The sequence below is a fragment of the Falco naumanni genome, chromosome 1, assembly GCF_017639655.2.
Source record: "Falco naumanni isolate bFalNau1 chromosome 1, bFalNau1.pat, whole genome shotgun sequence".
Lineage (NCBI taxonomy): Eukaryota > Metazoa > Chordata > Aves > Falconiformes > Falconidae > Falco > Falco naumanni.
Window position 1 is genome coordinate 122,995,151 of NC_054054.1, and position 12,053 is coordinate 123,007,203.

Here is a 12,053-nt window from a genome sequence, read left to right on the forward strand (position 1 = left end):
GGATACCTACCAATTACACCACTACAGCTTAAACATTCTGGCAAAAAAACCCCCAACATCAACCTGGGAAAGATCTGCAAAGTGAAAATATGAAGATGAACATGACTCCAGAAACACTGCAGCTTAATACTGGAGCAAAAGCAAAATTAAGAAAGAAAATAAAGTTATTACCAGGCCCTACAACAGTTTGAATTATCAATTGATTTGACTGTTACTACCATTACTGAGTAGAGGACATCAGGATACCTTCTGCTCACCTTCTTTTAAAGTCCACTTGATTGCTCCTGTCCTCTTGCTGACAGCATGCAAACTTCCATCAAGGGTTGAAACAAACAACAGTGTTTCTGGCACAGTTACTGAGCTGGTGTTCTGGAAAAGAAAAATCCATACATTGAATGTAATTATTTACTACAGAGTTTACTTGTAAGTCCCATATAGTACATTGCCTGGAACATCACTTCTTTCTAACCACACAAGTGGACGACTTTCTTGGCCCTTTGAATTAAGTGATTCCCCATCCCCACCCTCCCACTCTAACATTATGGAACCGTTTCTTGTGCTAAGTTCCCCTAGAGATAAATACAGATAAACTGCTTTAACTCAACATCCACTTCCAATTTAATATCAATGTCTTCCTGTACTAGAGTTGGGAGAAATCAGAGACAGAGACAGGAAAGGACTAATACAAAGACTATGTGATAAGTCAGCTAGAGCAAGGGACTTAAAGCAACTCAGAGAACCTAAGTGTTAATGTCAAAAACATGCTATTACCAAGTAAATAGAACATAACATTTGCCAGGGTTTAGTTCCCTAAAGACCAAAAGACTTTGACTGGATAGAATATGGATAAATAAAACTGAAAGGTGATCAATATTCTACGAGGGTGACTGCAGCTGAGAGACAGGATGGATCTGCAAGCATGTAAATTCTCTGAGCAAGAGCAAAATATTTAGGATAGATGCAGCTTAAAGGGTGGGTAAGATCCATACTGTTAAACCACTTAATTGGATTTTTATACCTTACGTCTCCCAATACCGTATTTCTGCAGTAGGTAGTAAATAACGCTGTGTAAGGAAGTCCATATATATTAACACATCCACAGACATTTCCTAGAAAGCAGTTAGCTGCAGGATTCAAACCTCAATTTGACATTCTAATCATTCTGCCCCTGGGGACACATCACTTCGTATTTACATGTATGGGTACAGAGCTGTTTGGTGCCTGGCGTCACTCCTACAGCACAAGCAACTTTTGAGATTGGGTATCACAGAGCATGCAATTTCATTAAAAGGGCATCATATAACCATCAAGGACTCAGAATTATGTAGCTATTACCGGAACAGTGAGGCTAAGTCCAAGGTGCTTCCCAGCACAAAGCAGAAACATGTTCATTTAATGTCTGCTCTTCTCATCCTGGCTAAGGATGATCCCATACACCCCAAGACCAACCCATTTCCATTTACCAAGTCTCAAGTTACCGCTCAAGTAACTGGTAATTCGTAGACTGTATCTGCACTGCTCACCTGCGAGCCACCTGCCATGTTTAGCAAGTTTCAGTTAATAACTCTTAACCTACCATGGTTCGTGAAATGGAAGTGTATGAATTTTACATTATTAATAATGTCTTAAATGATTTAAACTGTAAAAAACAATTATCAGTCATGTTAGAATTACTGCGAAGCAAAATACACCACTGCCAAATTAAAATGCATGGATATAGGGGTAAACTTCTTTGGAAAACGATACATTTGTAGTACCACTCAAAGCATTAGACTTTCAGGTAAAGCATAAAGTTAAAAGGATAATATAATAAAGTAATAACTAGCCAACTTTCAGGTCGCACCTACAAACATTATGTGCTTCTTTCTAGTCGTAACAAAAACAGCTGCAGACGACAATTGTAAAACAGTGCAGAAAAAATGAAAGTACAGATCAACAATACACAAACGATAGATCAGAGGTAACTGCTGGAAGTGCAGAAAAAAAGGAGATTTATTGTAATCCATAAATGTAATTTTCATTATCTGAAGTAGTCAAATTATCAGGCTGCAAACATATCTGCCCTTAAATAAAACATTTACAGCTGCATCTGGAATGAAGCTTTGCAATGTTCATTCAAACAGGGACACCGAATACTAGCTCCTCTCATGCTTGCCTATTGAATATGCAGCTCAAGATGTTACTAATCAGAAATGAACTTAAGAGTATCTTTCTAGCCTAATGACCTGACTTTTATGTAAGAGCAAAGAGAAGCTGTACTGCAAAGTTACAGGTTCTCATTCTTTTGTATTATAACTTTTGATAAAGCAAACTACCGTAGCCACTGCATCAAAGTAATTCACGAAAATGTTGCCCTTTAGGTCTTTTGGTACATGAAGTCCCAAAACAACTTAGGATGGTGTAGTTGATTTATAATCATCTTGTCTAGTCTTCCCATCTTCTTAAATCAGCATGTGACAAGCCAGATCCACTGATTCTGCAATGAGCAGGGGAACTGATAACCCACAGTCCATCATCACATCCATCTGGAGCTAAAAGCCATCTGACCGTGAGATCAGTCTGCCTCCCCAAGAAGATTTACTGTTTAAATCCATCACTGTCCAGCTGCCTGCATAGAACTACCCTTGAACAAAAACAAGAAGGGAAGCTTGGGGTTGCATTGTAGATATCTTTATAGCTGCTTTTATGCAAAAGATAAGGCTTCTTTGCAAACAAAGAACTGCTTCCCATAGAACATCATAATAATCTAAGAATTAGAGTAACTGATCTTCCTAACACTAATGAGCGAGTGAGGCACGAACTGAGCAGCGTCCACGCTCCTCACTTCTAACATGCTGTCTTGCATCAGACTGACAGATTCCCTCAGCCTTATCACTGGTGTGAGGCAGACTGACAGCGGTGTGAATGCTGAGCTATAATATGAATATTTCATGAGTGGGCTGTGATGAGGCCCCAAAAAGATACCCAATTCAAGGAATACCAGGAGTGTGAAAAAAGCTGCACTTAAACAGGTTTCCTTCCCTTTGCAGGACAAACAACTTTCGAGCTCAGAAAATTTAGAAGACTTGCAGACTATACTGATCTCACCGTGCATAAACTATTTAAGCATGAGAAGACATCTCAGTTCAATAGGGTACCAGCAGTAGGAACAACTATTAGGAAATCCTCCGTATCTTAGAACATTTACTTCATGGAGTTACTTCTTTGGGTGACTCCAGTAATAATATACTGCGCATGATTTTATTTTCAGTCTTTCCAAATTCCATTTACACCACTACTGCTGCAGTGGAGCCCAACTGTAACTCCTCTGGCTCTCAGAATCTGTCATTCATAAATTAACGACATTAAATTTCACCACAGTCATCCTAGCTCTCTGGTTTGCTTTAATATTCAACAAACAATTGGGATTAACAGAAGGAATTGTCTATTTGTTGTTCTTTACCATGGAACCAAAGTCACCTCTCACCCATGCAGGTAACGGTGGGGTAACACCCCAACATGTGACATGGCACAAAATGCCAGCTCACTTCCCAAACTCATTTTGTACAGGGGTTAGATCTTGAGACATAACTGACAGCAGTCATCCTCAAAAACATGTATGTATGTATAGCCACATACTACCCCACTGACGCTCATCCAGCCATTATTAATCATTCTGTTTTCAAGTTGTTAAGAAAGGGAAAACATTTCAAAATTTACTGGAAACAATGTTTTGATGAAAACCAGAAGTAATGGATGGTGGTCAATATTACTTCCAAATTAGCTTTTGTGCAGTAACACTTTACACTCTTATATTAATTTTCATTTGAAGATCTCAACACATTTTACCCAAAAAACCCCCCAAAACACCCAAAAAATTCTGGTTAACAGTGATTTGTGATAGGTAAGGATGTTGAAAAGTCAGTTTACTTTTAAACTAATATATAGTTAATGCACAAATATACATATTTTTTCCCAGGCTTTTCTTTTAGATAACACATAACAGTTATCTGATTTCTTTAAATATTACCTGAGAAGCTTTGTAATAAATGAAATAACTTTAAAGCCTCAGTTGCATAAAGCTGTCAGTGGGGCTCTGGGCTTACAAAATAGAAACATAACAAAACACATGAACCAAAGACACTGAATTAATAGTACAGCTCTTAATTTCAACTAATTGCACAAACAAACCGTGCCTGCCAGGTTAACCGTATGTAATTAACCACTGTTCTCAACTGCCAGATGTTGGTCAACACCAGGCAGCTGTTTAAAGTGCATACTACATATCCATGCGAGTTCAAAGAAATCACAATGAACTACAACATTTGAACAACTTCTTATAAACTCTTATTTATTAGTTAAATTAATTTTAATTTAAATCTAATTTGATTGGTTTTTTACTCAAACTTCTGACAAGCACATTTCAGCGTTCTCATATCAAATGTGTATCTTCACTGTAGATGTATCTTCACTTCACTCACAAAAAATCCCTATCCCAGAGAATTTAAGTCTTCTTTGATCAGATTTGTAGATCAGGCAGAAAATATTTTTAGGCAGTATTTTAATACACCCATGTATATGGTATAAATCCTGTACATTATACACCACAGGGAACACAAAAAATACCTGTTTCTTCATAAAAATCTATCTACCCTAAACCCACTCCATGAACAAAAGCATTTAAATTAAAAGACTGGAATGACTGTTTGTTCTTCTATCAAGAAAGATACACCAAAAACATCCATTACTCAAGCTGATCATTTTAGTTCATGAATACAGTGAAGCAGCACCTAGAGTGAAACACAGTAAGTCCAGCAAGAACACACAACTGTTAAAGGCAGGAAGTGAAAATTACTGAAGTTCCTTTAGATCGCAGGTGGGAATTCAACACCCTGAATATAATGACTACTGTTGAAGTTTAGTTGCAAATAAAATTCAACATACAGCAAATCTACCACATCTTCTATGTATACAGACTAAAATTGTTTTTCTAGGCTAGATCTTACTCTCTGTGCAAGTTTTTATCTTTTATCTTATCTTACAGAATCAGTATATTCTCCAGAAAGCTCTCTTCCTGTCTTCTTATTGAGAAGAGTATAAAAGGTTGTATCATTTTCACAAAAAAATGTGCCTGTAAGATAACCACCATGATTATGGTCAGGTATCAGATATCAGTAACATGTTGTACATGGAACACTACTTGCAGATCTGTAGATTTAGTATTTTCATATTTAACATTTGAATGTCTATCTGTTGTGGCATCAAGGCTATAGAAATTACAAATTAAATGTTTGTTCTGGAACTCTCATCAAAACATCATTAACCAAGGTGGTCTTCCAGATGACTGACATTTTAGAAGGTTGCTAGTACCTGGGACCAAACAGAAAGTGCTAACGTGCAAAGAGTTCCTCTGCACATCCTGCAGCCACAGGAGTATGAACGCTTTTCCATACATGCACCCTCCAGATCATTTAGAAGCCAAATGATAAGGAAAGAAAACCATAGCTGAAGCAGCTATTCACACAAGCTTGTGTAGAAAACCAGATGAACACCTGAATGTTGCCCACAGGCAGAATGACTAGAAACTTCTCAGATACGAGTAAGATCAAGAAATCACTATAGCTTCTTTTAAGCTTTTCATAGTAGTTCAAGTTCCCCTGGGGGGGGGGGGCGGGGGGGGAAGCGCCACTCCCATCTACCATTCTTAGGGTGCCTGACTGCTAATAATCTCTAACAGCCTAAGATTAGGGATTAAACAGAAAATAGCATTTTTAAGCTACAATAGAAATATACTGTCAAATAGAAACAGCATTTCATAAACAGAAATAGAAACACATTTCATAAATACTAGTTAACGCTTGCAGAAGAATCTTCCCTCAGTCCAAATCTACTACATCTTTAGATAAAACGTTTTAGAAATCAAAGTAATAAAATGACTCAAAGCAATTCTGAAGGGCCCACGGAGTCAAACGAAGGTCAGGGGAAGCTGTAGGACAAGTTCTGGTGTGTTCGTATACGGCTATGGTACAGTTCAATGTCAAAGACAGTACCTTCTTCATTCACAGCAACGTTTCACATCGTTTTAAGGATTAGCAGAGCAATGCCCTACTTTGTTTTGTTGTGTTAGAAGAAAACAGTCTCCACAGAAATAATCCCTTCCATTAATTTATCTGCTTAAAACCAGTACTTTTGAAATGCAGGTCACCAAGTATGCACAAATCCCACTGAAGTCAGTAGACACAGCAGATAAAAAGAAAACCAGGCCACTCAGTTCCTTGAGGTTATCGTTCTGTAACCTAGAAATATGTTTTGCTGTGGCAGTGATACCACAGGAGGTTCTTCGAGTATGAATAAGTAACAGGAAAACATTTCAGAGTGACCTGGATGTGTGATGGTGTGTGCTGACTCTGAGCAGTGTTACCCATTCCACAGAAATAATTGAAAGCTCGGTAGTAAACAAATCACAGTGCCAAGTGTCACCTGACAATAATTTTCTCTTTTCTGAGTCTTAAGTTGGAATACATATGCACCAAACTTAATTTGTAAGGTTTGATGGATGACAAAGGATGGATGGTTTGCTAACTAGAATTTACATCCTCATAATTTCTTTGGTAACACCTGGCTTTCTGAACAAAAAAGTTGACAAGATATATAATCACTCAAGTTGGAGAGAAAAAAATAAATCTATATTCCTCGCTGGATAATTAGTTTAATATACATCAAGCTGTACACCTGCATTTTAGTAAAAAAGTATTTAAAAATAACTTTGGCATTAACAGCACCAGACACTTTCCTCAAAATAAGAAAAGGCCTATACCATAATTAGGCTACTGAAACCACAATCAGTAAACCAATACAGATGCAAAGCAAAATATTTTTAGACATCAGCACACGCTGCAAGCACTTGGCATATTCATCACAGTCTGTGGTTTTGACAGCTATTCTCTAGCTTCACTGGCTAGAGGCTAAAACTGACTATGCATAATAAAACCATTCCATGAAGAAACTCTTTGTAAAATTCAGTAAATTACTGGGCGGGAAGGAGGAAGTTTTTCAGTATAGCTGATAACAAAGTTAATACATGAAAGAGAGCTAAAAAAAAAATTAAGTTCTATCTTCTTTAGAAAGTGAAATCAAACCTACAGATCTTTTAATCTTAAACTAAATTCCAACATGTCTTCCTTAGCTACTTCTCATCAACACTGTAACTCAGTTCCAGCGACTTTTCATTCATATGCCCATACGAACTGCAAGAGGAAAAACTGAAAACTACAGGAGGTCCACTCCAGCCACCCTCTGACTTGACTGGACTGTGAGTGGTGCTCCACATCACAACGTCCCAGCTAGGTTTTCAGACTTGATTCTCTCTGTAAAACCAAAACTTATTTCAATATTCACAGGAACACCAGCAACCAAAATAAGCAAGACACAGTTATAAACACACGAATTTACACTCCAGGACAAAGCTGTCCATTAATTTTAGTTGTGCAAGACAAGTCTGCAGTCCCCAAACCCTAATATATTGGGTTTTTGAGTGAACAAGGAGATCTGCAACTCAAATAAAACACATAAATGTTAGTTAACATCATGATTGAAGATGCCCTCTTTAAAACCTTCTGCTGTCTCACAGAGGTTTTCATGTGAATCAGTTAAGTGGCCAAACACCTCCAGCTGAGATAAAAGAACGCACTACAAGACATCTGGCTAAGGCCGGGGTTTTCCCATGCCAGGTGCAGCTCGCACACACCACGTACCAGAGCACTGAAACCCATCCCATAGGCTGCAGGAGAGAGCAGACCCATGTCCTAAATGCCAGTTTAATCCCCAAAAGGTTGTTATTTTTGAGTAAACTGACTCCATGTTAAAAGAGAAACAAGCACAGTTTGGAACGTCCACAGCTCACAAAAAACAAGGTTTCTTTTTAAAACTAGTGAGCACTGTAAGTCATTACTGTATAATATTTACAGTAACTGTTTATTTACAGCTTTATTGCTTTTCTCATTGCTGTATCTGAAATGTCACCCTTTTATAATGTGTTCCCATACATTGCCAGGGCAATTCCAAGAGCTATACATTGTCACCTAAATAACAAGAGACAGCATTTCATCTTATAAAGACAGGAAAGGAAGCCCTTGTATGAACGTATAAGCTGAAGGAAAACAGTATTAACGTTGTGATATAAAGTAACAAAGTGCATTTATCAAAGAAAGAAAAGGCAGAGCAGAGCAGTACCCTTAAAGAAATCTATATAAAACACAATTTGCAAATCTTCAGGCAATCTCATGTTTTTCTTGTTACCTCAATACCAAGAATTGTACGCCAGCCTTTTTCATGGGAATTTATTACTCAAGTGACATTAATAGTACTAAATAAGCTTTTCCAGTTAAATGGGTTAATCACAGGTGAGATGACTGGGACTGAGTTCACAGAAATTAAAACTAGTTCTGAAAAGGGAGTGAAGTACGGAATAGATTTCAACTTGGAAGTCACGGTGAGGACTACAGCTGGCAGAGCAAAAAGACTAGGGTAAGCGCCAAGAAAAGAAACAGAAATGGAGAATGCGAGATCAGACACTGATCTGAGGTAAGATGGCAGGGCAGGGAGACCAGGAGAGACAAATCTAGAGAAAAAAGGGGGCGAATTCTACCTGGGCCTGAGTCTAGGTTTTTGTGTGACTATGCAAGTAAAATTACACAAAATTTAGTAATAATCTATTAGTACTACTATTTTTAAAACTTCATGAGTTGCAAAACAGTTTTCCCTACAAAATCTGAACCCCAAAGCTGTCAGGACCCCAAGGAGATTTCAGTCCAACCTTATAGTCCAGACTAAGACAAAGACATGAGCACACTACCATGCTTACAGCCTGCATTTAATTCTTTCCAGTTTTCCAATGAAGTAACAACAGCAGGTATGTTACACAGCTTCATTACTAAAAGTGTTTACTTTTGAAGAAGGGGAGTGGAGCTATTATATCCAGGTGAAAAATGAAGTCTTCAGCTTTGCTTAACCTGAACTATACCCCCATATATTACAGCAGCATTTTCAGGTAACAATGAACAATCCATCCAAGAACGTAACTTAAAACTTTCCTCTTCTACGCTTCAGTATAATGGAAACAGCGAATGCCAGCTGGCCTTTTCATTGTCTGCTGATCCTGAGAATTTACAGAGCAGCACCTTTCAGAATTGAATTTTTGAAGACTTAGTTTTCCATCTCTACAGATGCAGTACACGGCACCCATTTTAAAGTACACTTTAAAATTATTACCTCTGTGAAAACAATCTGCTCAGCATGCCATCTGCTTTGCACCAGTTTCACCGTTCCCTGTGCTTTTACTGCTCCACGCAGTACCTTACAAGCAACCCGGTTATTTCTGAAGAGGTTCTGTAGAGCAGTGACTTGTGCACTTTGTCTTTCACCTTTGAATTTAGGACTGTAGTCTCTTTTGGATACCAACCAACCATATGTACACAGAGTGCACGCTGCTATCTTTGCTCTGGAAACAGGATGATCCAAATGCTGCAGTATCTCGGTATGTAGCTGGTCATTTGTATTTGGTTGTCAACACACATACAGTGTTGGGGTCTTTTTTCAGGAAGAAAACAAGCCCCCTCAGTTGTGGGGGGCCAGAGCATAGATTTTCTAGCACGTGTCACTAGTTTCTCCATCCACCTACATAGTTCCAACTTCCAAAAGTTTCCCTGTGCTGCTTCCACCCACCACTTTACGGGAAATTCATGGTATTTTTATGGGAAATTCATGGTATTTTTATGTTTCAAGCATTAATATATACACTCTACGTTCAGGTAGGGCGTTAGGTGCGGCGCAGAGACAGGTCCACGGCCTCAGGCAGAGTTCGGCCGCCGCAGCCCCCCGCCCCACGCAGGGCATCAACGGCAGCGCAGGGGGCAAGGGGCAGCGCAAGGGGCTCCGCCACACTGCCCGCTCCTGGCACTGCCCCCGCAGGAGCCCCGGCGCCGCTCTCCGCCGCCGGGGGGGCCTGGCCTGCGCGGGGCAAGGCCTCCCCCGGCCCCCTCCGACTCTGCCGCCGCCGCAGCACGCCGAGCCGCGCCCACCCCGCCCCGCTGCGGCCGGGGGACTCTGCCACCGGCCCCCGCCCTGCCCACCGGTCCCCCGCGGGACGAGCCCCCACCCCAGGCCAAGCGGGCAGGCTCGGCCCGCGCCTTGCTTACCCCGGGCCTCGGCGACAGCGACAGCAGCAGCAGCAGCAGCGCGCCCAGGCTGAGGCGGCGGCGCAGCGGCTCCATAGCTGCCCCCCGCGGGGACCCGGGGGCGCCCGGCCGGCTCCCCCCGCCCGCTGCTGCCGCCCGCGGCGTGTCCGGCGCTCCCCGCGCGGCGCGGGGCGGGGCCGCCCGGCCCGGGCCACCGACGTCACAGAGGGCCGGGCCGGCCGCGCGCAGGTACTGCGGGGCCGCCCCCCGCCGCGGCCAGGGCCGGGGGCTGTGCGGGACCGCGGGCAGCGCTGCCCCGGGGCTTCGCGCCGCTGCCGCAGCCTCCCCGTTTGCGCTGAGCCCCGACGAAAGCGGCCTGCCCGGGGGGCTCGGGCAAGGGCCGCGTTTTAAACGGCGGGGAGCAACGCTAGCCGGCTGCTGCTGCTGCTTATTCGTAAAAAAAACCCTTACGGGTAAATTCAGGCTGAAGCAACAGGCTCCCTCCTCCAGCAGTACCCTGCCCGCTACAGTTTCCCTATTGATTTTTCGCTTTCGAAGCAGATCAGGCCAAATTTATTTGGCGTAGCTCCTGTTTTGACAAAGTTACTGTTGACCCTGGTGTGCCTTGCAAGGCCTTAAATAAACGCGAAAACAAAGAAGGTGCCACTGAACCAAAACCCAGGTCCAAGCTCCTCTGAACAGGTAAAAATAAACACAAAAAATATGGAATCAAATGGAAGAAGCTTTTAAAAGAAGAAAGTAAATTTACACTGTTTGGCAAAGGCCTGGCTTTCAGATACCTATTTATAGAACACAAAGCCACTTTGTCCTTGCTACATATTGTTTGCTTTTTAATACCGATACCATTAAGGGAGCCGCAGAGCACACAGAGTACTAAGCGTGCAATATGCACGTAACAAATCAGCCCTGGCAGCTCCCCTTTGAATAAGCGTGCCTTTGATTATATGGGCAGGAGACACAGTTAGGAGCTAACCTGCCAATCTGCATAGATAAAACCATGCTGGAGCTAGAACCACCACTGTGATTCAGTTCCCTGGTACCAACAGACAGCTTGCTTTAAGGTGGTCTTGGATTCTAAGCATCCCCTGTTTGAGAACCAGCAGACCATCCAACGTGCTGCTTTGTGAGCGCTGTGGCAGCAGCACACACAAGGAACACGTCCAGACCTCTGCCACGCATGCAGAAAGCCCTCGAAACCATACAGGACGACGGTTAAGGCGGGTGGCTGTAAAAAGCAGCCACAGTGTTGTGCAAGAGCATGGGCCTCCCCTGGGAAGGCGGCTGGGTTAAGCACGCAGCACTGTCCTGCCATTGAGTTTGGACGCTGGCAGGTGAGCTGCTAGGGACTGCTACCTCCTCACACACCATTTTATTAGCTTTAAGGTGAATTTCATGCCATGCTACGTTATGGAGTTTCCCAGTTGCACACACACTGTATATGCCCCTACCAAATCATAGCTATTTAACAGAAATGCTTCCCAGTGGCCTCGCAGGAGGCGGGAAAACTGCTGAATGCAGGTGCTGAGGCGGCGGGAAGGCCCCCGCTGCCCTGGCACCTCTCCTCAGGAGCTGAGGAACTACCTCAACGTCCGAGCGAGGTGAGCCCCTATGTTTTTAACGTTAAGCACCGTTTCTCAACAGCAGCAAAGTGCTAGAACAAACAACTACAGAAGAGTACAACTGCTTCTGGGAAGGCGACTAGAACCACTGCAGGCGCCGGGGGAGGGCAGGCTCGGCCTGGGCCTTACCTCCTTCGGCCCGGCGCCAGCGCGGCGCTCCCGCCTCAGCCGCGCTCCCGCCTCAGCCGCGCTCCCGCCTCAGCCGCGCTCCCGCCTCAGCCGCGCTCCCGCCTCAGCCGCGCTCCCGCCTCAGCCGCGC

General features: G+C 42.7%; 1 protein-coding gene across 2 annotated transcripts in view; it reads right to left on the bottom strand.

Annotated features, from left to right (window-relative positions):
• Window positions 1-10,326, bottom strand: part of ERN1 (endoplasmic reticulum to nucleus signaling 1) — a 42,222-nt gene extending 31,896 nt beyond the window's left edge. The window contains exons 1-2 of one of the 2 annotated variants that reach the window (XM_040581926.1): window positions 10,176-10,326; window positions 258-369 (exon numbers count right to left, since the gene is read on the bottom strand). In XM_040581926.1, coding sequence (XP_040437860.1) covers window positions 258-369; window positions 10,176-10,250 — 187 coding nt within the window. In that variant the 5' untranslated portion in view covers window positions 10,251-10,326. The remainder of the gene's footprint in view (window positions 1-257; window positions 370-10,175) is intronic. The other variant, XM_040581925.1, reaches the window with a different exon arrangement.
• Window positions 10,327-12,053: the final 1,727 nt, after the last annotated feature.